At 40.0% G+C, this 27,633-nt stretch overlaps 1 protein-coding gene across 1 annotated transcript in view; it reads right to left on the bottom strand.

Moving 5' to 3' along the window:
- CACNA1H (calcium voltage-gated channel subunit alpha1 H) overlaps window positions 1-27,633 on the bottom strand; it is a 446,470-nt gene that overhangs the window by 47,451 nt on the left and 371,386 nt on the right. Inside the window, exons 13-24 of the mRNA XM_074197130.1 lie at window positions 26,850-27,005; window positions 26,204-26,294; window positions 23,601-23,809; window positions 17,837-18,253; window positions 15,109-15,209; window positions 12,936-13,059; window positions 12,016-12,084; window positions 10,934-11,118; window positions 6,866-6,992; window positions 5,180-5,305; window positions 2,907-2,996; window positions 1,734-1,947 (exon numbers count right to left, since the gene is read on the bottom strand). Coding sequence (XP_074053231.1) covers window positions 1,734-1,947; window positions 2,907-2,996; window positions 5,180-5,305; window positions 6,866-6,992; window positions 10,934-11,118; window positions 12,016-12,084; window positions 12,936-13,059; window positions 15,109-15,209; window positions 17,837-18,253; window positions 23,601-23,809; window positions 26,204-26,294; window positions 26,850-27,005 — 1,909 coding nt within the window. The remainder of the gene's footprint in view (window positions 1-1,733; window positions 1,948-2,906; window positions 2,997-5,179; window positions 5,306-6,865; window positions 6,993-10,933; window positions 11,119-12,015; window positions 12,085-12,935; window positions 13,060-15,108; window positions 15,210-17,836; window positions 18,254-23,600; window positions 23,810-26,203; window positions 26,295-26,849; window positions 27,006-27,633) is intronic.

Here is a 27,633-nt window from a genome sequence, read left to right as displayed (position 1 = left end):
AAAAGGACTTTGTGACTTCTCCCTACTTCCTGGAGAAGGTGCTAATAAATCTATAGGAGGAAAATAGAGGAGAAGGAAAGGAAAAAAGAAGATCACAGATCACAAGTCCCTCATTTTGTAGAGGAGTAAGTTAGGTTCAGGGAACTAGAGTGATTTGCCCAACATCACAGGCAGTAAGGAACAAGGCAGTCCAACCCAAGTTCTGTATTTCCCCCACTCTATCCCACTGAAGCAGGAGAAAGCAAGGAGGAAGAAAGGAATGATAACAACAAGGAGAAAACAGAATGTGGGGAGAAAGAAGGGAAAAAAGAAGGGGAGGAAGGAGAGCAAAAGGAGATGAAGAAGAGGAGAAAATTAAAGAGACTAGGAGAATCAAAGCAACAGGAACTCTCATTTTACAGATAAAGAAACTGAGGCCCAGGGAGGTTAAGTGTCTTGCCCAAAGTCATACAAGTAGTGAGGGGGAAGAAGAAGAAAAAGAAGAGAAGAATAGACAAGAAAAGAAAAGGAGAAAAAAGAAAAATGGCAAGTATCTTTGTCTAAGGGGACTTGAAATCATTTTCTATGAAAATCACTTGAAGGAATTGAAAGTGTTTAGCATGGAGAAGATCTAGAGTCCGCAGTTACTTCCTTTGAATGAGTGCCAGAAGGCAGAACTAATAACAAAGGAAGGAAATGATAAGGAATTAAGTTCTAACTCCTTATTATGAAAGTAGCCTCAATAACTAGTGTTATTTCCCCAATGGGACGAGTTCTATTATTCCACAAGGGGGGTCCCTGACCCTTGAGGTATTCAAGCAGAGGATGTGTTATTGAGTCAGAGAGGATATAGAGAGGATTCTGACACTGGAGAGTAGGTTTGGCTAGCTGATCTCTGAGTTCTCTTCCAGGCCCAAGATTCTATGATTTTTATCTGAAGCCTATTGAAGAATCCTACTCCTCAGTCATGGGAGCATTTCCATGCAGTCTTGTCTTCTTTATCCTACTATTATCCTGAGCACTGTGAGTCAATGGACCAGTATCACTTCCAGTGGCTACTCTATGGACAGTCACATCTTGAAATGTACCCTGTCCTCCACCCCAGGGTATTGGGTGCATGCAGGGACATGCATGGACAACATCTTCACTGCTTGGGAGAAAGAAGAATGCAAACATGATCAAACCGGAAATGAGAGAGAGAGAGAAAGAGAGAAAACACAGGCCACTCTAAGTCTCAGGACACAGAGGTCTCTCTGGTTATCCTCCAGATAGAGAGGGAATCCTGATGCCTTCAGAGGTTGACCTGGTTCCATCTTTGAGTGTTAATTACCATATGTATTTGCTAACATACAAGACATCCTTTTCCAAGGCCACAAACTGACTCAGAGATCCTAAGCACCTTATGTGCGGGACCCCACCAGGTTCGATGAGGATGTCGGCTTGGAGAAAAAAAAAATCCAGGCTTTCCAACTGTGAATGTGGTGGGTATGCTCAGAAAACACAACTTGCGGGGTGTGTGTGTGTGTGTGTGTGTGTGTGTGTGTGTGTGTGTAGGGATGATTCCATAGGTTGTCCTACAGGCCACATGTGGACATGGCTAGAGTCTCAGCAAAGCTTGTCCAGGGCATGATTGAGTGGCCTGTGACTTAGAGCCCTACCTCCCCCAAGTCCACAAACCAAGACAAGGTGTTGTTTTTTTTTTTCTCAACAGGCAGGGCTCAGAATGAGTCTACTTGGTAACGCAATCTACCGACCGGACACGTATATCGCCTTACTCCTACGCTTCTTCTCTAGCCTGCGAAGCCTCTTCTCTTCCCGCCGCCGTGCCTCCTCCGCCTCCTGGTGCTGCCGACACTTATGGAAGTTCTCCACCACCACGCCCACAAACATGTTCAGGACAAAGAAGCTGACGATGAGCAGGAAGGAGATGAAGTACAGCAACATCCAGGGGTTGTGGTTCTGGATGGGCTGATCACCCGTGGAGTGGGCAGGAGTGAAAGGAAGGGAAAGGTCCAAGTGGGTCATGGTCTGAGCCAGGCATAAAGCAATGCCTGGTCCCCAGAGTCATATACCCATGTCCCCAAAAGTCTGTATTCCTTTGTGCCCCAACCCATTCTATTTCAGGACTTATTATTATTATTATTGTTATTTTTTGGTATTGCTTCACCTCCCCCTATCCAGTCAATCTTCTGTTTTCTTCCTGGGGCGGGGGGGGGTGGGGGCTGGCTCTGACTTGCTAAGGGACTGATGGTTTAAGGTGGCATACAGAATGACCTTGGTCATGGGCATCAGAATTTTTGTAATAGATCAAAGGAAGGAAATCGGAATTTCAGGCATCATGAAGAGCTATTTTGGGGCTGGAGGCCTTCCTTAGTGCTAGATGCATTGCATAGATTTCTACCTAGGGGAGGTTGGCTTTGATGATGATGATGATGTTTGTCCTTCATTCTCCAATAGGAACATGACATCAGAAGAGGTGATGCCATGACATGAATGTGAACTGGAGTTTAGTGAGGGGGTTCTGGGCAAAGTCACCAGTCTCACTTCCTCCTCCAGAATCATCTGGGTCCAGTGGCCAGATATGAATCAGGACAACTGGGGATGCGAGGCAGAGTTAAGTGACTTGCCCAAAGTCACACAGCTACCTAACTGTTCACTAATTAGGGGAAGTTGACTTTACTCCCTGGATGGCAGCAATGCCTACCTCTGGAAGTGTGTGTGTGTGTGTGTGTGTGTGTGTGTGTGTGTGTGTGTATTTTGGGATTTCAGTGGCATACTGATTTGAAAGCCCTAAGTGTGATAGAAAAGGGCAGAAGGTGGGACATTTTGGGGGGCAATAAGAGGGAGGAAGACCTTACTTTTCTAAAAATACACTGGGATTTACACTGTCCCATGGGAAACATTGCCATCTCTGACCCCCTAGGTACCTGTTGGTTGATGCCCACGGCATCCAGGCCGTCATACATGATGTTCACCCAGCCATCCTTGGACGAGAGTACAAAAAGGGACATGAGAGCCTGGCCCAGGAAAGACAGGGAGAAGTGGAGTCACGATCTGTGGATGTCCAATTCTACAATCAACCATCCCATGCACCTCCCACTCTTCACTAATTCAGAGGAGGGGAGCTAGAGTTCTCAACTTGTTGTACTTCATCAGGGCTTAAAGCTCTAACAGTCTATAAAAAGATTATAGGTAGGAAGGAACCTTGCTAAAGTTTAAAAAAAATCCCTGAGCAGTAGTCAGGATTCCTGATTTTACAGCTCTCTCTCATCAACTTGCAGTATAATTTTTGAATAAGTCATTTATCCTCTCTGGGCCTCAGTTTGCCCTTTGGAAAACAGAAGTATTGTGGGGGCTGATCTCCGTGTTCCCACTTAACTCTGATGGTCATTTTGTTAGTACTATAATTCTCGTGTGTCCTCTGGATACTTTGTGAATTTGCTCTTTTCTAGCTAATAAACAGATTTTCTTAAAACTCAAGATCTTCCACATTTCTAAAAGAAAAAGGGGGCAGGAATATCAGAACTCAAAGCATCTAGATGGTGTCATTGTGAGGGAAGAGATATTTAAGGGACCTAGATTATGGGAGAAACCTTTAGCAGAGGACAACTTTAAGTAAATTTAATTTCACCATTTATTTATTAATGGATCATAGAAGTAGATTATGAATTAGAGTTGGAAGGGACTTCAGAAGTCATCTTAGCCCAAATCCTTCATTTTCTAAGTAAGGGAACAGAGGCTTAGGGATGTAGGTTGTTTGGCCCAAAGTTAGGTAGGGGAGAGTAAATGATGGAGTTGAGATTCAAATGGAGGCCCTTTGACTCCAAATCCAGTGCTGTAGGGAACATAGGCTCATAGGTTTGGAGTTGGAAGGGATGTTAGAAATTCTCTAATCTAATTCCCTGGATTCCCTGATAAGGAAATTGATAGACATTTAGTGGTAGGGTTAGCATTTGAATGCAGAAAGTGCCTATTCTATGCAAGCCTTATGTTGAACACTTGGGAAAGCCAGAAAAAGATGACACAGGTCCTTCTCTCAAGTAGCTCATATTCAATGGGAAGAAGAAAACATGTACCAAAAAATAATGCAATGATGACTCAAAGATGAATGAGACTAAGGAGAGGTCTAGGCAAAGTGCTAGGAGAAATTTGAGGAGGGGGAGATAATTTTCAATAATGAGGAAATGAGAGGAGAGAAAACTTGAAAAAGGGAGAATTTAAATCAAGTCTTGAAGGAAAGGGGGTTGGCATCTACAGGTTGAGATTATTATTGTGGTAGGGGTGGAGAAAATAGATTTGGGGCATGGGGCATGATGTGAGCAAAGCAATGGAGATGGGAGGGTACAGTCCAGGGAAAGGCTAGGAAACAGAACAATAGATGACTGCAAGGCAATGATGCTGGACCCAGATATGGTTTATTGATCTGGCAGGTTTTAGCACTTGAGTCAGATAAACAAAACTGGGATCTCAGCCAGGCATCTTTCCTTTCATCCAATGATAATCTAATAAACATTTATTAAGTGCTTTTCAATGTGCCAAATGCTGGGGCTATAACTAATTAAAATAACAGTAGTCTGTCCTCAGGGAGCTTATAATCTAGTCCTACATCACCAACAATGATAGACAATACCTTACTCAGAAGTGTTGTAGCCCCAGCTTCTTCCAGCCTAGATAATTTGACAGTTAGTACTACTATTCCTGCAGTTAACATTTATGTAGCACTTAAAAATGGCATATGATCTACCTGTTACCTAGATTATTCCATTTGACCATCACAACAACCCTATGAGGTGGGTAATATTATTATCCCCATTTTACAGATAAGGCTAGGAAGTCTGAGAGTTTAATTGTGGGTTACACAGACAATATGTCTGTGAGAAGGGATTTGAACTTAAGTCATATTGATTCCAAGTTCAACATTCAACCTATCCACTAGATTATCTAAGATACTGCTGAGTCATCTGTGTCCAATCTATACTCCCTTGATGGACTAAGAAAACATCTAAATCCTAAATTGCTGCTGAGGGTCTAATTCCCTTTTTTGTCTGTCTCTGATCATGGCAGAAATTTTTCATTGGGGAGGGGGGGTTCTTCCTAGATGTGGCATTCTGTGTAGGGGAGAAGCCAGGTCCAGAAGGAACAGGTTGGAAGACGCTGAGCCTATGCTCTGTGGACCCAGTCTGCCTGACCTGGTGCTCACCTGACCCAGATTATCGAAGTTGTACTTGCGTCGGATCCAACGGTAATGGGCTGCACAGCAGTCGTCTTTGGTGGTGATGTTTCGAGTATCTGGCCCATCGCAGTAATAAAACTTACCCTTGAAGAGCTAGAATGAAGAGACAACAACTCAACTAATGTTCATGAGTAAGAAACACTCACAAAAGGCCTAATAAACATTGGATGTTAGGACTGCAAAGATGGTTATGACAAACTTTATTCTCAAGGGAGTTTACAATATAATTGGTGGATGGAAAAGGGAAGAGACAAACATGTCTACAAATATAAAGGTGAGTGAAAGGGTATGGGAAAAATGCCAGGATAAATTGATTTTTGGAGGTGGGGGTGGCCAAGGAGGGCTTGCAAAGAAGTGATAATGGAATTAGGCCTTGAGGGAAAGAAGGGATTATAAAAACTGTTGTATTATGTAAAAGGCATTTCTTTCAAAGATGGGGGGTAGGGGCAGGAAGGGCAAGGGAAAAGATTTAGAGATGGGAAAATACAGCCTAACCAGAGCCCTCCTAGGCCTTAATTTTCTTATCCACCAAATGGAATTCATGATATTGAGTCTAATTTTCTCGCAGAAATAGAATCACAGGATGCTAGATCTGGGAAGGGGGCCATATCTAATCTAGGCATTCCTAATCTTTTTTTAATGTCAAGGATCCCTTTAACAGTCTGATGAAGTAGGAACCTTTTCTCAGAACAAGGTTTCTAAATCCATAAATTAAAATGAATGGGAATACAAATGAAACAAAATTATATTGAAATAAAGATGCTTTCCTCCCTTCCAAATTCATGAACCCCCCCTGAAATTTAAGTTTAAGAATGCCTATTCTAATCTAACTTCTTCAGGATCCTAGATCTAAGGGTAGAAGGGACCTCTGAGCATATCTAGCTCAGGTTCCTCATTTGATGGATGAAGAAACTCAAGGTCCAAGGAAATTTAGTGTTTCTTTCTAACAATAATTTATTTTTTCTCCAGTTATACTAAAGACAATTTTAACATTCATTTTTTAGATAGCTGAAAAAATATAATTAAAAACAAAACACAATAATGGAAAAAAATTAAACCAGCACATACTTTATATTCTGGGATTTCAGTGCAAAAGCATAGAGAAAGCTGGTGGAAGATATGTTTAAATATATGACTCAGGCTAAGAAATGAAAGTGGCCAAAGACTTGTAGACTAAAAGAGACTTAAAAAAACCCAAAACAGGGGGTGGCTAGGTGGTGCAGTGAACAGAGCACTGGTCCTGGAGTCAGTAGTACCTGAGTTCAAATATGGCCTCAGACACTTAATAATTACCTAGCTGTGTGGCCTTGGGCAAGCCACTTGACCCCTTTGCCTTGCAGAAACCTAAAAAAAAAAACCCAAAACAGAAACACATCCAAAAACATCAAGCCTAGTTAACTTGACATTCATTTTTAAAAAGTTTTTTGAGTTCCAAATTTTCTTTCTCTTCCTTGACCACCCTTCTTCCCTGAGACAGTATCATTTGTCACAGAGGTATTAAGTGTGAGATTAGCTGAAGCTCAGGGATGATAACAGCTTTGGCCAAGATCACACACTGAATTTGTGGCAGAGCTGGCCTAGCAGCTGTGCCTCCAGGTTTCTGTCATAGCACTGACAAACCTACACTGTGCCAGCAAGTGCAAACACTCTTACCTGAACTCCAAGAATACCAAAGATGATAAAAAAGGCACAACAGATGAGGACAATATTTCCAATGGGTCTGAGGGATGATATCAAGGTCTCCACCACCAGTTTGAGACCTGGGGCTCGGCTGATCACCCTGAACCAAGATATTATAACAAATTAAGAACAAAATTTGAACATTAGTATCTATCTCTGGCATTCTTTTTGTAATCTAGTTTCCAACCCGATTACAAGGTAGCACTAGTTATTAGAGTCATCAAGTGTCTGAGCCCCTAGACCCCTTAAGCCCTTAGACACAAAGAAATGAATGAATGAAAACACATTTATTAAGTGCTTACTATGTGTAAGCACTTTGCTAAATGGTAGAGTGTTTTTTTTTTCCACTCATGTGTGATTCCCATTTGGGTTTTTTGTTTTTGGCAAAAGTGGTTTGCCATTTCCTTCTACAGCTCATTTTACAGATGAGAAAACTTGAAGCAAATAGGGTAAATGACCCATAGTCATATAGCTATCAAATATTGGAGTCTAAATTTGAACTTGGGAAGATGAATCTTCCTGATTATAGGCCTGGTGCTCTATCCATTGCATCATCTAACTACCCATTCATATAGTGCTTTCTAGATCTCAAGGCTTTATGGGAGCTGCCTCTAGATGATATTGTTACTCATTTTGATAATCCTACTTCAATAACAACTTCTCTGACACACCGTTGGGGAATAAATTACACATCATCTTTCACAATCAGTCTTCAGTAGATGATGCAAACTCATGGTCATAACTATGTTTATTATCAATGAATCAACAAGTATTTATTAAACACTTAACTGTATTCTGGGTTCTGTGCTAACCACCAGAGTTACAAAAACATAAACCATCTCTATCTTCAATGACCTTACATTTGAATGGGGATAATTCAGTACATTCGGGACACAGATGAAGTCTACGAAGGATCACCTTATAAAGGAAGACATTTACAGCAAGTAGAAGCAGATAAGGTCTCCTAGGAGACGTGTACTTGAATTTAGCATAAAAGGGAGTTGAAGTGAGGAGAGCTTATAGGCAAGGGTATGTCCAATGTGAAGACATAAACTTGGAGATGGTGGAACAGCAAATAGGTTAGTGTTATAGCTACTGCATTTCTGATTAAAATGAACTGTACAGAGCAAAGGTTATAGAAGTGGCCTACAAAATGTCTCACAAAGCACCAAATCTCTTCAACTTGATTTACTTCTATGTGGTGGATCCATACCTAGAGGTTTGTAGAAGTCAGGTCCTACTGGCTTGTGCCAGTTGATTGTTATTTTTAGTATGAACATTTACACCTTGGAATTTGACAAATGCTACAAACCAGGGCTTGATTTATTGTTTTGTTGATTGTTAAACTTAAGAAAGTGATTAAATTTAGATTTGTGTTCTGTGTATTTTTAGAGAGTTGGTTGTTAAATATTTATCAGCACACCCTTCCCCTACCACATGTCTTATACTTTGCTTTCCTATTTAGGTTTTCATTTTCTAGGAACTGGGATCATTTCTCTCTTACCTCACTCCCTGGCTGAGATATCAAGGGCATGTATAGTTCTTTCCACCATTACCCCTGCTCCTATCCTGTCACTTCCTTTTAAAGATTCCTTACAAAGTCAGCTCCATGGGAACTAGTGATATAATCAGCATGGTGACAGATTTATTGGCCCCTATGCCCAGCCTTGAATTAGTCAATGAACCCCTGATGGGGATGATAGATGGTGTGATTACATATGATGTTTCTCTCTCTCTGACAACTCACATGTTCTTAATCATTAATAGTAACATTTGCTCCCTCATTGACTAATCCAAAGGTGTAAATTGGTTATTTATATACCCATCTGACTGCAAAATATAAAGTGGAGTGGGAGCTCACTTTTCATTGAGAGATTCATACACTTGCTGAAATACACCCAAGATAGAACTAACATGGGGTTCCTCACTTCAGAACTGGGGCTTTTAAAGAGACTGCCCAATCACCACCATAACAAATGATTTGGATCAGCTGATTCTGCCTTGGAGATTATTCTTCTCACATTGAGACTATATGAAGGGAAGCCAACAAATGGAAGTTGGACAGTTTGGCAAAGGGAAAGTATCTCATGGATAACAGATGTCTATGGAGATCACTCATAATTCAAAGTGTAAGAAATGGACAACTAGGCTTGTCTATGAAGAATGTGGCTGCCACTTTGGGATTAGTGGCACTGGATCATGGGGATCCATGTACTAATTGATTATACTGTTAGGTTAATACATCAACTTCAAAAGAAAATTCCCTTTTGGAAAAAGACACAAAGGACAAAATACTTTGTATACCTATTAATGGACACTGTACCCTTTTCCATATTTAAAAATTTTTAATTAAATACTAGTTTTTGATTGTTTTCCCATAGCTCATCAGACATTTTCCTTAGGATTAAAAACTGCAGAGCAAGGAGTTACTACTATAAAATAAGGACATTAGATTAGATCTCTAATGTCTTCTTAAGGTCTGCCATTCCCTAAAACTATTGATAGATGCTGTCATTAGACAGGGATGTGATGGGAAAATATTTAATCAGCTCTCCAACACAAAAAAGTATACATGGTACACATTTAAAGTTAATTTGCATTATTAGGGTTTTCTTCATCACTTGCTTAAATCCAGACAATCAACAAACAATAATTCAATCCTGCACTGTAGCATTTGGTGATTTATGAGGTGTAAATGCTCACACTGAAAATTTAACAGTTGACTCTTAGAAGCCGGTATAGGCTTTTCTGGGGACACTGACCTCTTAAGAGGGCTGCTCTCCAGAACTCAGGATTTGGAAGGTACCTTTGGAGATAGATTAAATATTCTAAGATGGCCCTGAGGACTGAGCACATAACTTGAAACACCTAACTCATTTCCCACAATGCCCATTTAGTGTTCTATTTGCTGAATTATCTTGTGCTCATTGGCAATCAACTAATCTCTGCTAGGGTATGAAACAATAAAGGCTCAGTGGACTTCCTTATCAGGCACAAACTATATGCCCACATAGGTCTCTTAAAGGTGAAAAGGATGACTTTGTAAGAGTAGAATTTCAGTTTGGTTGGGGAGATATTTGTAGGAGAGAAGATGGCATGCCTAGTATTCCTCATATTGCCATCTTATTCTTTTTGTGAGTACGGCTGTCCCTTATCTCAGTGTCTTGGTCTAGCCATCAGGTGATTGATAGACTAATTATCCTTTGTAGATCTTGTTATAAAAGTTGGAGAAACACAGAGCTCACATTCTAATAGGGCATACAAAATAAAAATAAATAGGCATACACAAGTTACATACAGTATAGGCAGGAGGGATCTAGCATTTGAGGAGCTAGGAAAGGCTTATTGTAAAGGTAGCATTTGATCTGGGTTTTGAAGAAAATCAGAGATGCTAAGGAGAGGAAGGAGAGAAGTCCTTCAGCCAGCACTGCCAATGAGTAGTGACTAGCAGCAGCTAGGTCACAAAATGGATCGAATACAAGACTTGAAGTCAGGGAAGTGTCAAGTTCAAATCTTGCCTCAGACACTTAGCTCTGTGACTCAGGACAACTCATTTAAATCTCAGCTTCAGTTTTCTTATCTAGGAAACAGGAATATAGCACCTATTTCATTTGGTTTTTGTGAGTCAATGTATGTAAAGCATTTTGCAAACTTTAAAGCATTACATAAATGGTAGCTATTTTATTATAGTTTTATCTCGATTCATTTTCAGCTCAACATCAAGCAAATGAACATGTATCTAATCCTCTTTTCTTTTTTTCCTTCTGATAATCCTTAGGGGCTCCAGACTGGCCAGGACCAGGATGGAGAAGTGGAGACATAATGAAAAGGCTTAAATAAGTCATATACTGGGTCATTTACCCTTAGATAATTGAGAGTAAATGGAGAAAACCTATGTTGCCCACTAACATCCTTGTCTGCTTTGCCTTGCAAGTTTCACTTTGTTTTAATAGTCTTTTTTATTTTGAAAGGACCTTCTTTGGGGTACCATTCCCAAGGGCACAACTTCATGCTGTATTCAGTCCAGAGCCCAGTACATACCGAAGTGGCCTTAGGGTCCTCAGCAATCGCAGGACCCGGAGGATGCCCAGAATCTTGGCCCCACCAGCTGAGGCCATGGAGACAATGATGTCGATGATGGAGACAAAGACTAGTAGTCCATCCAGCACATTCCAACTGCTCTGCAGATAGCTGTTCTCCCCAGAGAAAAAGCCCAGGGCCACCATCTGGGAATAGAGTCACAGATATTGTCATTCAAGGATATTATTGAGGGAATACTGCATGTGCAGCCATGTGGGAAGCATTTACTGAAAGCATGCTGCATATACAACCCTTATTTATGTTTTACTTATCTTTATATCTCCTCCAAGTCCTAGTTTGGGTCCTGACACATAGTGAGATAAAATGGGATGGTCAAAAGAGCTTTGGACTTGAAGACAAGAGTCCTGAGTTGAAATCTCAGATCTGAAACTTATGACTTAAGTTGTTTCACCCTTCTCAGCCTTGGTTGATTCATCTGTAAATTGGGGATATGAATGCTTGCACTGTCTCCCTCTCAGAATTATTGAACAGAATATATACTTTATACATCTACAGAAGAATTCTCTCTTACTAGGGAGTTAATTGATGTTTGTTGAATGGATAGGTGGATAGATAGCACCCTATAGTGGACATGTGAGGTATAACCAGGATGAATCTCATAATCTAGTAATAAAGATGAGACATCAATAACTGTCATTCCAGATCATGGGGGGCATAGAAATTTCAGGGAGATTTCAGAGGGAGGAGAAACCTTTTCTGGTGAGGGGGAATTAGGGAAGAAGCTTTCTCAGAAATGATGGTGCATGAGTTGGGTCTTATAGAACAAATGGGATTTTAACAGGTGAGATATTCTGTGGGAAGGAAATTTCAGGGCAATGAGTAGATGGGGAGAGGTGGACTTAGAGACAGTCATAGAGATAAATGAAAGTTTGGGGTCTTCTTGTGGGCCATACTCTAAATTCTTTTGAAATCATATACCATGCTGGGCAAGACCCATGCTGAACCTCCCCCCCCACACCTCCTACCCCTTTTCCTTCTCTGTGCCCTCATCGATTCAAAAAGAAAACCTTGATGCTAGATACCTTCACCATCATTTCAGCCACAAAGATTGCTGTGAAGATGTAATTGGAAACACTCAGGAAGACTCGCTCCTGGAAGGAAGGGACATGATATGAGAATTCCTGACAATGGGGACCCAAAGAACTAGTGAACTAGAGCTATACTGACCCTCAGTAAATGGGAGGGAGCATTCATGCTATAAACTTCTAAGAGCAGAATGTCTCCAAGATTGAAGCTGTCATTGAAAAAGTCCTAGACTCTGAGATGGGAGATTTATATTAATTTTGGTTCTTCCATTGACTTAATTTGGGGCAATCCCTACCTTCTAGATTCAGTTTCCCTATTTGTAAAATGGAGATGGACATGTTAAATTAGAGAATATTTAGGGTTTTTTCCAGTTTTTGACATTTGTCCATTCCTTTATCATATGTATTGCCCTGTTGGAGACTCTTGGTAAAGCCAGCAATGGCAGGGCTGTCTCTGCAGGGTGATGGAGACCTACATTCAAGGACAGGCAGTGCTGGAAAATCGGTTTGAGTCACTCAGGAGTATTCTTCTGTTGAATAGCTTGATCACACCTGAGTCTTTTGCCTGGATAATTCAGTCAAGCCAAAATCCAATTTGAAGGAAGGTTGAGTATGTATATGTGTGTGTTTTTGAAGGGAGGGGGAAGAGAAACCATCCTGCTTTCTGAAGGAAAATCGATCAGTCCACAAGGATTTGTAAAATGCTTGGGTCTGGTAATACAAAGGCAAAAATTAAATAGTGCCTGCCCTCAAAGAACTTACATTCCAGTCCCTCCCAAGACAAAGAACTGTTGCTTCCAATAAAGACAGGATTGTGGCTATACCCAAGGTTACTTTATGGTGAACTACATTGAGCCCAGAGATGAAAGCCAGTGAAAGGAGTTGTCTTGGTCTCTGGGGTGAATGGAGGTACTTACTGTGCTATTAGGGTCAATGTCAGGTCGCTCCAGGGCAATTGTGATGCAGTTGAGAAAGATGAACACCAGAACCACATGGTCAAACATCTTGTGGGCAATGACCTTCTGACATGTGACCCGGGCACTGGGTAGAACAAAAAAGTAGATTCAGGAATCAAGGAGGAACATATGGCTTCAAAACCCCTTTTTGCTAGTCAATGAATGCTCTAATGGAAACAGCTCTGAGTTGTAGATTAGTCTTGGGTTTTAGTCCTGGTTTATTGTTACTTCTGTATGACTTGGCATAAATCTCTCCCCTTGCTTGAGCCTAAATGAAGTTCCTCCATATGCACAAGAAGGATGAGTAATCCATGTCCTGCCTCCCTCCCAGGTGGTGCCAATGAGATAATGACTTTGGATGTAAAACATAGTCTCAGGGTGGGGAAGTGGGTCATTTGAACCCAAATTTCCTGGCTCCAAGGCTAGCAATTTCTCCATGATGACATACTAATGTCATGCTAGTGTTTGGATTTCAGGCACAGGTCAGTGATGGTGGATATGGAGAATTTGGGGGATGAAACTAGGACTTTCTGAAAACTTCTAGTATTCCTCCTATGGATTTGTGGAGAATGAGTTGACTTTAGGGGTATGTGTGAAAGTTCATTGTGTGAACTAATCTTTATTTTAGTTTAGCTCTGTCCCTAGGGTAGCAGGGAAAGGGAAGGGAATAAATATATTGATAGAGCCCCTACAACTGTGCTACCATTTTACAGATATCATCTCATTTGATTCTCAAGACAACCCCGGGAGGTAGGTGTTATTATCTTTATTTTAAGGTGGAAAAAAGTGAGGCAAACAGAGGTAAAGTACCTGAGCTAATTAGTGTCTGATACATAATTTGACTCAGCTCTTCCTGTTGCCTCACTGAACACTAACTTGTGTGGCTCTGGGAAGTTTTTTTCCCCTTTCCAGTACTATGTGTTGTTGATTTTGTTGCAATTGTACCTAATCCTTTGTGACCCCATTTGGGGTTTTCTTGGAAAAGACACTGGAGTGGCTTGCCATTTACTTTTCCAGCTTATTTTATAAATGAGGAAACTGAGGCAAACAAGGCTAATTGACTTGCCATAGTCAAACAGCATGTCAATATTCGAGATCAGATTTGAGCTGAAGTCTTCCTAACTTCAGATTCAAAAGCTTTATGCACTGCATCACATAGATACCCCTATTACTATATGTCCTTTCCCCTAATATAAAAAGGCTTGGCTCAGCATTTCAAGGACCCTTCCTGTTCTGAGAGATTATGTCCTTAGAACCTTAGTTCCTTCCAGTTTTAACATTCTGTGTTCTAAGATCCCTTCTACTTCCATTCTTCTTTGATTTATGATCTGAGTTTCCTTTTCAACTCTGACATTCAATATTCTCTCTTCTGAAATTCCTCTGAGCTCTTACATTTTGTCTTTTCTGTTCTGAGCTTACTTTCAGTATTGACATTCTTTGTTCTATGAGCTGAATTACCTTCTGGTTTTCTACATTCTATATTCTAAGTTTCCTTTCATTTTTAAAACCATTTTTTGTTCCATATTCTTGGTTCCCTTTTAACTGTGACACTCTATGTTCTATCATCTGAAATTCCTTTCAGATCTGATATTCTGTATCCATAATTTTGAGGTCCAGCCCATTTAACATTTTTGGTCCAAGATCTAAGATCCTTTTCATTCTTGATGTTCTTTGTCTGATGTTCTGACATCTTTTTCAGCCTTAATAATCTACAATATATATGGTTATTTGTGTTGTTATTATTATAAATAAATAAACATCTAGATATTTAGGTGGTATTGATATAGGAAGATGTTTGGGTACAGCACTAGTTAGTTCTCTGAACTACAGAAAAGAGAATCAATTAGGAGCAGGCTTCCCTCTCTCCCCTGTTTTCCTTTGACTAGAGATGAAGTATGGTATCAGAGAATGGTAGGGAACTAGTGGAAGTTGGCAGAGTCCTATGTTAGGCTTAATGGCATAGGATGGTGATCCTGGGGATGGAGTTTGGCCAATGCTATTTATGAGAAACCAGGGAGCAGGGGCCATGCCTGCTTCTTGAACCCCACAGGGCTACCCTTTGAAGGTTGATGTTACTGTGCCCAGAGGAAGGCTCACTCACCACTATCTGCAGCTGATGGGGGCAGCTTCTTACCGGTTCTGAGGTGAGAACAGGTAGAAGGACCAGTCTTCATGGGTCTTACACCATTCTGGCTTGTAGGGTTCCAACATCTTTTTCAGTCGGAAGCAGTAGCTCTGGAAGAGAAAGATGATTGAAGGCTCAAGGTGTTTAGATCTGGAGAGGACATTATGGCTATCTGTCCCCTAATCTCTTATCTGTCAGAATGGGATCAACTCTAGTCATCCTGACCTATGTCTTGCCACTGGACTCTGCTGACTCTGGAGGAGAGTGAGGCTGATGACATTGAACAGCTTTGCCTCCCTTAAAATCTAATTCATCCGTAAGTCAAGACATCACTCTCTTTAATGTCATTGGTCCTCTTGTCAGATGAGACAGCACAAGGAACTTACTGAAAGTTACACAGTAAGTAGCAAGTCTTTGGATTTCAAATCTAGTACCATTTTCATCATACTATGTTCTTTTTCATAAACCCATTTGCTATTGGAGACGAGGGGAGACAGAGTTCTATTCTCTGCTCATTGATCAATAAATCTATCCTTTTAAATATATGTTCTCTGTATCCTCTCTTGGGGAGCCCTTTAAGCTAAAGAGCCTTCTTCTGAGTCCTTGGGAAGAGTTATGGAAGTAAGACAAATGAAGACATTCTTTTTGACTAGTGAGAGGTGGCATAGCATGGTGGAGAGATCACAAGTCTGGAAGTTAGGAGAGCTGGCTCTAAGAACTTTACTACAAATTTTGTAAATGTCCTTGTGGGACTCATATGGGTCTACACATTATCTCCTCTACAAAATAAGGAAATGAGTCCAGGATTTTAGCTTTAGCTCAGGACCTTGTACCTCTCTCCTAGACTACTACAAGAGTTCTAATCAATATCCTTACAGCAATCTCTCCCTGCTTTGGCTGGTGATAACATTAATAATAATAACAATAATAAAAACTACCAAGTGGTTTAATGTTTGCCAAGCAGTTTAAAAATATTAACTTATTTCATTCTCACAGCCCTGGAAGGTAGGTGCTTTATTTTATTTATCTTCATTTTACAGATGAGGAAATTGAGGCAAACAGAGAATCATATAGTTAATAACTGTGTGTGTGGCTGTATTTGAACTGAGGTCTTTCTGTCCCCAGGTCTAGCACTCAATCTGTTGGACCACACAGCTGCCTATCTTCCATACAGTTGCTAAAATTGTTCTTCTTAAGAACAGATATGATCATACCTTACTCAATAAACTCTAATGGCTATTTTCTCTAGGATAAAATATAAACTCTGCTTGACTTTTAAAAGTTTTTCACAACCTTGTTCTGATGTACTTTTTTTAGCCTCAATTTACATTATTCCCAATCTTGTATTCTTTAATCCAGCCAAATTGACTTTCTCTCTGAAGCTAATGTAATACAGTCCTTCTTTGCTTTCTCCTCCCAGAAACCCTTTCTTCCTTCATGACCCAGTTCAAGAACTGTTTTGTAAGTGAAACCAGTTGAGGTGATGTAAATTTATATTGAACTATCTTTTATTTTTAATTTTTGTTGGTTTGTTTCTTTTAGTGAGGCAATCAATGTTAAGTAACTTGTCCAGATTCACACAACTAAGAAGTGACAAGTGTCTGAGAATGGATTTGAACTCTTCTTCTTGACTTCAAATTCAGTGCTCTATCCACCACACCACCTAGTTGCCCCCAAACTATCTTTTATTTATTTGTGCTTCTTCTCTTTATATTAATTTGCAATGTAGTTATGTTCCAATTAGTATGATTACTGAATCCCCTGAAGTGGTTGTATATATTTGAATTCACATTATCCAAAGACATAATAAAGTAAAATGGTAATCAATTCCAATTCATTGGAAATATTGAGTGAATGATAGAGACATCGAGGTGACACATCTGATTAGGGCATTGGGTCTGGAATCAGAAAGACATATCTTGGTGAATTTCATTCCAGCCTCAGACACTGTGTAACCCCGGGAGTCATTTAATCCTGTTTGCCTTAGTTTCTCCATCTATAAAATGAGTTGGAGAGGAAAATAGCAAACTATTCCAATATCTTTGCCAAGCAAATCCAAAATGGAGTCACAAAGAATTGGACATTACTGAACAATAGCAACAACAATTGAATAATAAGATCAATTCAGGGTAATCATCACTGGCACTCATTGGGACCAAGCTGAACTGTTGGCTTATATCTGTATTTTCTGTCTCCCTTTGAGATAAGGAATTACTTTCATCTTTGTTTTTGTATTTCCTATGCTTTACAGTGTCTGTCACATAGTAGGCACTTAAATACTTTTTTGATTTGACTTCTAACATTCTGGGTTTCTAAATGAAACAAGGTGTGGGTAAGTATTCTAGACATGAAGACTGTTTTTTGATTATCAGAGCTAGTGTGTGACAGTGGAAAAAACTTTGAGCTTGTAATGAAGAGATTCCAATTCTGGTTCAGAGATTTACTAGTTGTGGAATTTTAAGTCACTTAAACTCTCTGAGCCTCCATTTTTTTAATCAATAAAATGGAAAAAATAATAGTTGCACAAACATCTCAATGGATGGTTTCTAAGAAAGTGCTTTGCAAATCATAAAGCACTATGGAAATGTGAATTATCACTGTTCTTATCAACATCAGCTTCAGCAGCATCAGCATTAGCATCAGCCTTTCACTTCTCTGAGAGATTCAGAGACTTCAGGAGTAAAGGAGACACTCTCACCCCCCATATCCAAAGGACCTGATGAGTGATCCAACTCACATCATCCATGTCATCATCATAGTCTGAAGGGTCCTCCTTGTGGCTGTCGATGCGAAGGAAGAACTCACTGGGCATGTGCACCATCTGCCCATTGCAGTCTTGGTACTCCAAAGGCAGCAGAGCAGTTGGACGTGGGGATAGCCGTTGGAGTCCCTCTCGCAGGTCCAACGTACTCCGGTAGTCTAGGGACTCAGCTCGACGCAGCTGGGATGCCCGTCCTGCTGAACCCTGTTTGGCATCATCTGACTCGTCATCTGTGCTGCCTTTACCCTCCCCGGAGAGTAGAGACTCACGTTCCCCACACTGGCTCTTCTTCTTTAAGCTGGGCGCCCGGCCCAAGCTGTTCCAGCTGGAGCGCCTGCTGCCCCATGTACTATTGGGGCCCCAGTTGGCACAGGGAGAACTGCGTAGGCTGGACTGAGAGACAGTCAGGGAAGGACATGACAAGAGGGAAAATAATAAGAAGAAATCAATGACATATGAAATCTTTTAGAGTTTGCAAAGTGATCTAGAGATAATAAATCTGTTCATAGTTTATAGAGCACCTTGCTATCTTTAAAAGGTTTAGGACTATAAGATCATCAGATTTAGGCAAAGAAGGAAGCCAAGAGATCAATCTTACCCAGGGGATCTTCACTCTTTTTGTGTCCTGGAGCCCTGGACACTCTGGTGAAGCCTATGTGTGAATCACTTCTCAGAAGGTTGTTATTAAATGCATAAAATAAAGTATGTAGAATTTTACTGAACATGAATTATATTGAAATGGTTCTCTGTCTCTCTTTTTCTTTCTTTTAAAAACAAGTTCATGGAGAACAGGTTGAGAACCCCTGATCTAGTCTAATTTCTTTATTTTTGTCAATAGGAAACCTGAGGCCCATAGAAGGAAGGTGACTAGTTCAAGGTATTATATAATAAATAGTAGAACTGGAATCTAACTCAAGTTTTCTGCCTTTACTCTGCCATCTTGACACTGCCCCCCTCGAGTTTCTTTTGAAAACAAATTTTATGCCCTTTTAACTACACTATAACTTGTTGCTTTCTTAATTGTTGAAAAAATTCTAATTTTCAAAATGTTTTCATATCCATTCTCTTATTCAATTCTCACAAAAGAATTTGAATCCAGGGGACATCATTTCTACTCAGCTCAGGAGGTAAAGTTCAAAATTAAATAATGAATTGACACTGCTGTGTTTAGACTCCAGGGAAGATCTCCCAATCTAAGCTGCCTTGAGTATTAGAACATGAGAAGATAAGAACATAAGAGTATGTGACCCTCTGAGGTCAGGCATGACCTAGGATCTCAAGTCAGACAAGGACACTAATGAGTAGTTATTTGACCTTGGTAATCTTTTTCTGCCTTGGTTTCCTCACTTGTAAAATGGGGATAATAACAGTGCTTCCCTCCCCCTCCCCCCAGGTTGCTGTAAAGAAAAATTGAAACTATTATCGAAGCATTTTGTCTGTACTCATTATTTTTGAAAGCAGTAGAAGTAAGAGAAGGGAAAGGAAGGAGAATATAGATGTTAAGGTGCTAACAATGGTAAGAAGCTAAAAAGGAGAGTCATGTCACAACTTTTTTGAAGTGAAGTCTTTTTTGTTCAGCTTCCTCACTTTCAACATGAGGACACTGGGACTGAGATTAAGAAAATGACTCATGATCATTTAGTTAAGTGTCAGAGCTGGGATTTGAACCCACTTCATTTGACCCACCACGTCATGCAAAGTATCCTGTTAGTCTCAGCATCTTCCATGGAAGCAGTTAGCAAGAACCAACAAAGGACTTAGGATCTCCCTTTTGGTAATCATAGAGAGTAGAGTGAATCTTGCAGTGATCTGTAAAGAATATGGGATGCTTTTATATCTGCAGTGGCTTATCTTTGTTCAGAGTATAGAATGTTTTCCATCATAGAAAAGAAGGGGGGGAAAATAAAGATGGCAGGACTTTAGGCAAAAAGCCTCTTTTCTCCAGGCTATCAAGGAGAATGGAGCATTCTTTAAGAGCAAAATAAATAAAAAAAAACAAATTGAAGAAAAGCTTTTATGTGAAAACAAAAAAGGATAAGGATCTTAAGAGGATGAGGTTTTGGAGTTTGGAGTCATAATGATGGAATAAGATATAAAAAAAGAGACTATTGAGTTCTTGTGGCTCAGCAATACATTTGAGTCTTTTCTTGAAGAGGAGGGAATTATACCCTTTAAAGAAGAAGGAATTTTTTGTTATTTAAGGAAGATTACATATTCACAGGATGAGCAATCATCCAGTAAGGGTCAGAGGAGGAAGAAATAAGTGGTAGCAGTTGGTGATCCCTGATGAGAGATGAAGATGATGAGTTATATTTGTCAGTTTGACAGTAATAATAGATTTCTCCCTTCAGCATGTATCTTGATTATTATGGGGAATTTCCCAAGCTTCGTCACACCTGATGACTGTTACATCTGATGATTCACCTAGATACAAATTTACAGAATAAATCTGGAAAACATTGTTGGAGATTAGGAAGCCTTAGGCAAGAAGCTAAAGAGCTTAAAGACAGAGGAAAGAAATCATCTACAACTTGGAATAATATCATTAACACTTTCAGGGAAACCGAAGAAAGGTCGGATCCTGGACAGGTGCCTGGAGAAAATCAGTCAAAAGCATTTACAATGCATCAAATACTGAAGCTACAAAGAAAGCCAAGAATTAGGTACTGTGCTGGGAATCCCTGGCAAAAAGGGCAAAAACAGTCCCTGCCTTCAAACATCTTCCATTCTAAAGTGAGAGACAATATGTCCAAAACTGTAAGGGCAAAACAGATACAATGAAAATGAGAGATTCTCAAGGAAAGGCAAAGTAGCAGTGTTTTAATTACTATTTCCAAATGGAGTCAGGCTTCAGAAGAAAAAAGCCATCTTGGGCTCAAACATTTGGGATGTGCACAGTTATTTAAAAGAATGGTCTTAAAGAATGGGATTTGAAAACAAAAAAGAATGGGATTTGGAAGTCTAGAATATGGTTTAAAATCTTTAAGGAGGTTAGATTCATCTGCAGGGATCAAGTTCACCTAATAAGGACTCAAAAGAACGGTTTTGCTTAACTGCTTCTTTCACAACATGAAAAATATGGAAATAGGTTTTACATGATTGCACACACATATGTATATATATATATAATATATCTACACACACATATATATATATATATACATAAACTAAATCAAATTGCTTACAGTCTTAGAAGGGGAGGGAAGGGAGAAAACTGTAACTCAAAATTTTATTCAAATAATGAATGTTAAAAATGATCTTTGCATATAATTGGAAAATAAATTGGAAAATAAAATCCTACTAAAAAGAAAGAATGACTTTGCTTGAAGATTTGTAAATCTAATAAGAAGGCTTTAAACTGAAAAAGAAAGGAGGGAGAAGACTGCCTACCTACTGTAGAATCTCTAACCTAAAAACTGCAGGGAGAAGTTGCAGTGGAGGTATAGCAAAGATGGCCAGGAAATTTGCAGAGAAAAAAAATTCAAAATAAGAATTAACAAGAGTGAAATCCATGACATCATCTCTGTCTATATACAGAATAGGATAACAAGCAAGATAATCTGGAGTCTGGGTGCAAGGAGGCAAATTTGTTTTCATTACTGAGACCTGATGGGGCTAAATCCTCTGAAAGTATTTATTCAATTCACAAGGAAAAGGAGAGCTAAAAGCAGGATGGAAATAGGATTGTGAGTGCCTGTTATAATGTGGATGGGGGGCTTCGATTATTTGGATACCTGCTGGAACTCCTTCTATACCCAATTGAAAAATTAACAATGTCCTGACTTGCTTTAAAGATCTTTTCATCTTTCTACAGATTCTTGAATCAATGAGAAAAGCTTTCATTCTGTATCGGATTTTCACCAACAAGAAAGAACCAGTTGCTACAATGGAGATGATGGGAACCTTTGAGGGAAATAATTATGCCATTTTTTTGTGACAGAGAAGGAGGAGAAATTTGTACATTATGTGAATTTCCACCTGGGGTAGGGGGGAGGATGCAGGAGCAGATTCCAAAGGATTCGGGGGTGGGGGGTGGGGTGGGGGTGGGAAGATAAGATGCCATGACCTACAATTTTACAAGAGAAGCCAAGTCTAACAGAAATAGGTAACTTTCAAAATAAAATTCTGAAGACAAAAAAGAAACAATTCCTTTGGGGAAGAAAACATGGCCTTATTTAGAGAGAGTGATATAGATACAAAGGGATCTCCTCTACCAACATAAATTTTAAAAAAGGATATGCTAAAGTAAGGGGAGATAACAGGATGGATATAAAAGTGACAGTTCTGTAAGGATTGTGATAAGAAACTGAAACTCAGAATGAGCTGAGATTGGCAAGGGACTTTAATGACAACAAGAAATGTTTTTAAAACTATACTGGGTGGGTGGATGGGGAATAGCTAGGTAGTGTAGTGAATAAAGCACTGATCCTGGAGAACTCGGGAGGACCTGTGTTCAAATCTGACCTTAGATATCTAGTAATAATGTGACCCTAGACAAGTCAATTAACCTTGATTACCTTCAATAAGATAATAAGAAAAAAACTACTCTGGTGAAAAGAGGAGCATCAAAGAATGGATAGTGTACTGGGCCTTGAGTTAGGATGTCTCATCTTCCAGAGTTCAAATCTGGCCTCAGGAACTTACTTGCCATAGGCCCACCCCCTCTTCCTGCCCGGGGTCTTGTAAGGCACAGATAGATGTCTAGCAGGCTGTACTCTGTGGTTGTCCATCTGAATACTATGCCACCCATGAGAATAGGGAATGTTTAGGGTTTTGGAGGGAGGAGAGAACTCTATCCCTCATTGATGGTCTTATCACCAATTTGCAATTTATGACTCTACAGACTGTATGGGGCTGAACTTTACTTTGCATTAGCACACCTTGTTTTCAGAGTGCAAATTATCAACAGGGTTACAGATAAGGGGAAGTATTGAGGTCTTGGTCTGTGAACAGGTTTAAAGTTAAGGTTAGGATGGGCTAGGATCTGGTCTAAGGCAAGTTTGGGATTATGGTTCCACTGAAAGGAGTAAGATCTGGGGCAAGGTTAGGGCACAAGGTTAGGGACAAGACTAAGGTTAGGAGTTTAAGTAGCTTTGCCAAAAGTGTTCTTTTTCATTTAGAACAGTGGTTCTCAAAGCATGGCCTGGGGGTGGGGCAATCCCTGGGGTCCTTGAGGTATCTATGAGATTAAACTATTTTCATAATAGTACTATGATGTTTTAACATCTTAAATGGTAACTTTTCACAAATAAAATTCACATCAAAGCTCTTTGGAAGATATACAATAATCATTAAGAGTGTAAAGGAGTTCTGAGACCAACTAATTTGGAAAACCTCCTACTCATGTTTTCAACTTTCTCCTAGTGTTCTGTGCAGATGGTGTGTACAACCCCATATAACATTTCCTCTTTAGTTCTCTAATGAGTATTGGCATACTCAGACTGTACATTTCCTCTCTTCTCATGGAGTTCAGGTTTACATGGCAGTGGTTTTGTTTGCCCTTAGCTCAAATCCCCTTAAGCAACCCAGTATCCTCCTTTAAGTGGTGGTTTAGACTGGGAGAAGATCCGTTTATATCAGTAATATTTTGCAGAAAATGGGTAGTGGATAAATCAAGTGCTTTACAAGTGAAGTAGTTCTGGATAAAGAATTTATCAGGAACCCAACATTGGAACTGGACCTGTAGACAGGAGAAGAGAGAGTGTTGGTTATACAGGCAGGAGAGATGAGAGTGACCTACCATTGACTTCTGGTCATAGGGCTGGGGATCCACAGAGACACTGCTGCCTCTTCGGGAGTCCAGGAGGTTGGGGACAGAGTCCACATTGGGAGAACTCTTAGGTGTCAGCATGGGTGTAGCTGCAGTACGCATGATAAGAGGTGGAGGCAGGCTTCCCCGGCCCTCTAGATGCCCATTAGGTGTCATTGCCAGTGAATACATCTTCATCTCTGTAGATGAGAAGGATGGTGAGAATGAGGATTAAAAGCATTTCAGGGATCATGTATGAATAGGACCCTAGAAAGAATGATGAGACAGTTAATGAAAATATAGAGGAAAGGAACCATGCCCATTCCCTGTTTCCTCTGAGTCATAGGCTATTCAGCTTTGAGTGTTGACTCTTATGTTGACCACCATTTTACCAGAGGTGGCCATATGTACTTAGATTTAGTTGTTTCAGTTGAGTCTGACTCATTCTGACTACCTTTTTGGAGGGCTTTCTTGGCAAAGATACTGGAATGGTTTGCCATTTCCTTCTCCAACTCATTGTATGAATGAAGAAACTGAGGCAAACAAGGTTAAACAACTTCCCCAAGGTCACACAGCTAGTGTCTGAATCCAGATCTGAACTCAGGACTTCCTGACTCTCTCTATCTACTGTACCACCTAGCTGCTCAGGTACATAGATGGGCATATATAAAAAAGACAAGGTGATGATAGGAATACCACTAGCAAATGAGGTGATAAGAAATGGCTGCAAGTATAAGGTATCACTTGAACTGAGTTTTGAAAGAAAGTAGGAATTCAGAGTGTTGATGGTGAGGAATGTAGAATGTGAATGCCAGTCATGGAGAAAGGGCCTGGAGTGTATGAAGAATGATGAAAATCAGTTGGCCTAGATCACAGAATCAGTGAAGAAGAGGGTGATAATAATGGATGTACTAAGGTTGGAAAGTAGGCCAGGGCCAGGTTATGTCTTATTGCAGCCTGTCTAGATAATGAATGACAGCTTGATCAGACAACACCAGGCAATATGTCAGTGTTGGACCATACTGGACATGTGCTGCTCTTCCTCCCTGCTGCTGATGCCATACAAGAAGACTATACCCATATGGATATGATAATGTGCCTGGAAATGCCAAGCATTCTGGAAGTCTCATATTTCTGCTTAGTGTCTTCTTGGGTACACTGTAACTAATTGGGGGAGACTTTAAGCTAGAGATCAGCATAAAGAAATGCCCTTTCCTTGTAAATTGGCAAGAACTATAGGTGGGCAGGCCTATATTTGATGACATGAAGGATACTGCACACTAGAAGGGTCCCTAGGTAAAGGGTAATGGGAAGGGAATCATTCTGATCTTAGGAAAAAAGAGTAAAGTCTTATTTTTGAGTTAATCTGATGGTTCCTGAAAGTGCTTCAAAAAGGCCACTATTTGCCATTATCAGTAACTTTGGAGCTGGATTTCGGCAAGACACAATCAAGTTTAGTCACACAATTTACCTGTGAATAGGGTCTCACAAATTTAATATATAATTAAGGATTGGAATAGGTTCTAGTCATTTTTGTGATTTCTTTGCTCTATGGAACTCCAGGATGAGAAAACTCCTATCAATACAGCAAGAACTTTATCTGCAAGTTAAAGCCTTAGATAGTTTCCAAAAACAATGAATGGCTCAGTGATTTTGTCAGGGTCAAATGGTCAGTAGGGGTTAGTGGCAGGACTTAAGCCCAAGTCTTCATGAATCTAAGACCAATTCTTCACCCATTTTATCTCATTGCCTTGCTATAAATAATCATAGGGACTAGAAGATAGCATTTGGACCTCGAATTTCATTAGTACATAGGATGCTCAAGTCAGAAAACTCCTACCAAAGTTGGTCAGCACCTTCTTTGCAACTCATAGTTAACAAACAGTATAAGGATAGTGTGGTCTCTCAGACAGTATGTATCGGACACAGATCTCAACTCAGATTTTTCTTTTTTTGAGAATGTCTCTAGTGTGGCATTATACAACACTACCTCTCAATTAGTCATAGTCACCTTTAATTAACATTGTAGAATAAACAGCCCTATTCTTGGGCTTCAAAAGACCTCTTGGATTTGAGTTTTGGCTTTCAGCCTTGTATTTAGCTATGTGTTAATTGGGTGTCTGGTCATTTCCTCATTTCTCCACCTACACAACCTTGAGTAACACCCTTGAGACATAAGACTGTGATAGATGTGTGTTAATTTTGTCTAAAATAAAATCTTTCCTAGCCATATACATACCAGGTCTCCATGCAAATGCCCCCTTTTCTATTACCCCTGTTTTCTACCTTCCCCCAGGTATGATGGTCTCCTCCCCTATTAGAATATAGCTCTTTAAGGGCTGTGTCTATCATTTGCATCTTCAGAATTTAGCACAATTCTGGATATATAATAAATAAATTAAAAATAATATATTTTATATCTGTCTATCTACCCATCTATAAAAAATTCTGGTCTTTAGCTTCTCTTTCTGGAAAATATGTCTAATGTGTCTGAAAATCCATGTTCTGTGTTGTAAGGCCTCTCTCATCTCTAATAGGCCACTCATAACTTCCCATTCCTCTCTCCACATCTCATCAACCCCTAAAAAACACACCTGTGGCACGCAGGTCTCTCAGTTTTTCAAAATCTTCTTCGAAATTGGCTGATGTCTTGTCCTCATCTGTATCAGATCTATTTGCATCCCCCTGCAATGAAGGAAGCAGGAACTATTAGCTTCATGCTTTGTTTGGGATGTCAAGGAGCAGGAAAATGGGAATAGTTATACAGATAAAATGACTTTGAATCCAGCAAGTGTCTTCTAAGCACCTATGGATAACTGGATTGAGAGATGATCAGATTTGATCCTTGCCCTCATGGAATTTATATTCTTGGTGGACAGATAAAGTCAACCAACATGTATATAAAGCAATGTATCCATTAGGAGGTGGTACAGAGGGATGAAGGATCAGGAGATATGTTATGTTATCTTATGTTCATAGGTTGGGAAGATGGGAGAAACTGACCAGGGAAGCTATTCTAAATCCTTGCTAAAGTCCCAGACAGGACCCAAACTCCAGCCTAAGTCAGGGACTAGTTCAATGCTCATAGTGGTTTCCACATGCAGATCCATGGCCATATGTGTGTGTGTGCATATACATATACATATATCTATATCTATAGATATAGACATGTATAGATATATGTAGATATGAGACTTTAGCAAGGGACTTTTCTGCCTTTTCCTAATTCCTGCCTCTTACCTCTGCCTGGAAGCCCTCCACTAGGATGGCCACCAGTAGGTTGAACAGCACATAGTTGCCAAAGGTCATCAGGGCCACAAAGTAGAGAGCAGCCCAAGAGGAGGTGGAGGCCATGCCATTATAAAGCACAACATTCCAGTCTTCTTGGGTGAGAATCTGTAAGGAGACAGAGAATGATTTCCCATATTGCTTTCCTCTTTTCCCATTTCCCTTCCCCATAGAAACAATTGGATCACTTTTCACACAGATGGCATTCTAATCATCCTAATGAACTGACTCTGAACCCAACATGAGTCTTCTGAGGTCCCATAGAAACTTTCCTAAGTATGCTCTAGCCACTGCCTCACCCTCCACATCAAAGAATATTCATCATCCCCACCCCACCAAGCACTGTTATGTATTTCCTATTTAAACCAGAACTAAAAAGAATTTAAAAGATGCCAAAGAATTGATAATGGTGGTTAGTCAACTGATTCAAATTCATTTCATTCAAAAAAATTTTTGTCCCTACTGTGTCTAAAGAACTGCTTTGAGTGTTGGGGCTATTGAAAAAAGGCATCATTCCTACCTTCCTGGGAAAATAGATACACATATTGTTTGAGGGTGAGAAAGAATCTAAAAAAATTGGGAGAGGGGAAGATTAGGGAAAGCTTCCCATAGATAGCACCTAAAGTGAGCCTTAAACATTCTTTAAAGGAAGGTAAAAATTTGGAGAGGGAAAGGTGAGAAGGCACACACATACCAGGAATGGGGAGAGAGAACCTGTATGATCATATAGAGATGG

Source organism: Macrotis lagotis, chromosome 8 (genome assembly GCF_037893015.1).
Source record: "Macrotis lagotis isolate mMagLag1 chromosome 8, bilby.v1.9.chrom.fasta, whole genome shotgun sequence".
NCBI lineage: Eukaryota > Metazoa > Chordata > Mammalia > Peramelemorphia > Peramelidae > Macrotis > Macrotis lagotis.
Note: the sequence above shows the minus strand (reverse complement) of the source record. Positions and strands in the feature narration are given on the sequence as shown.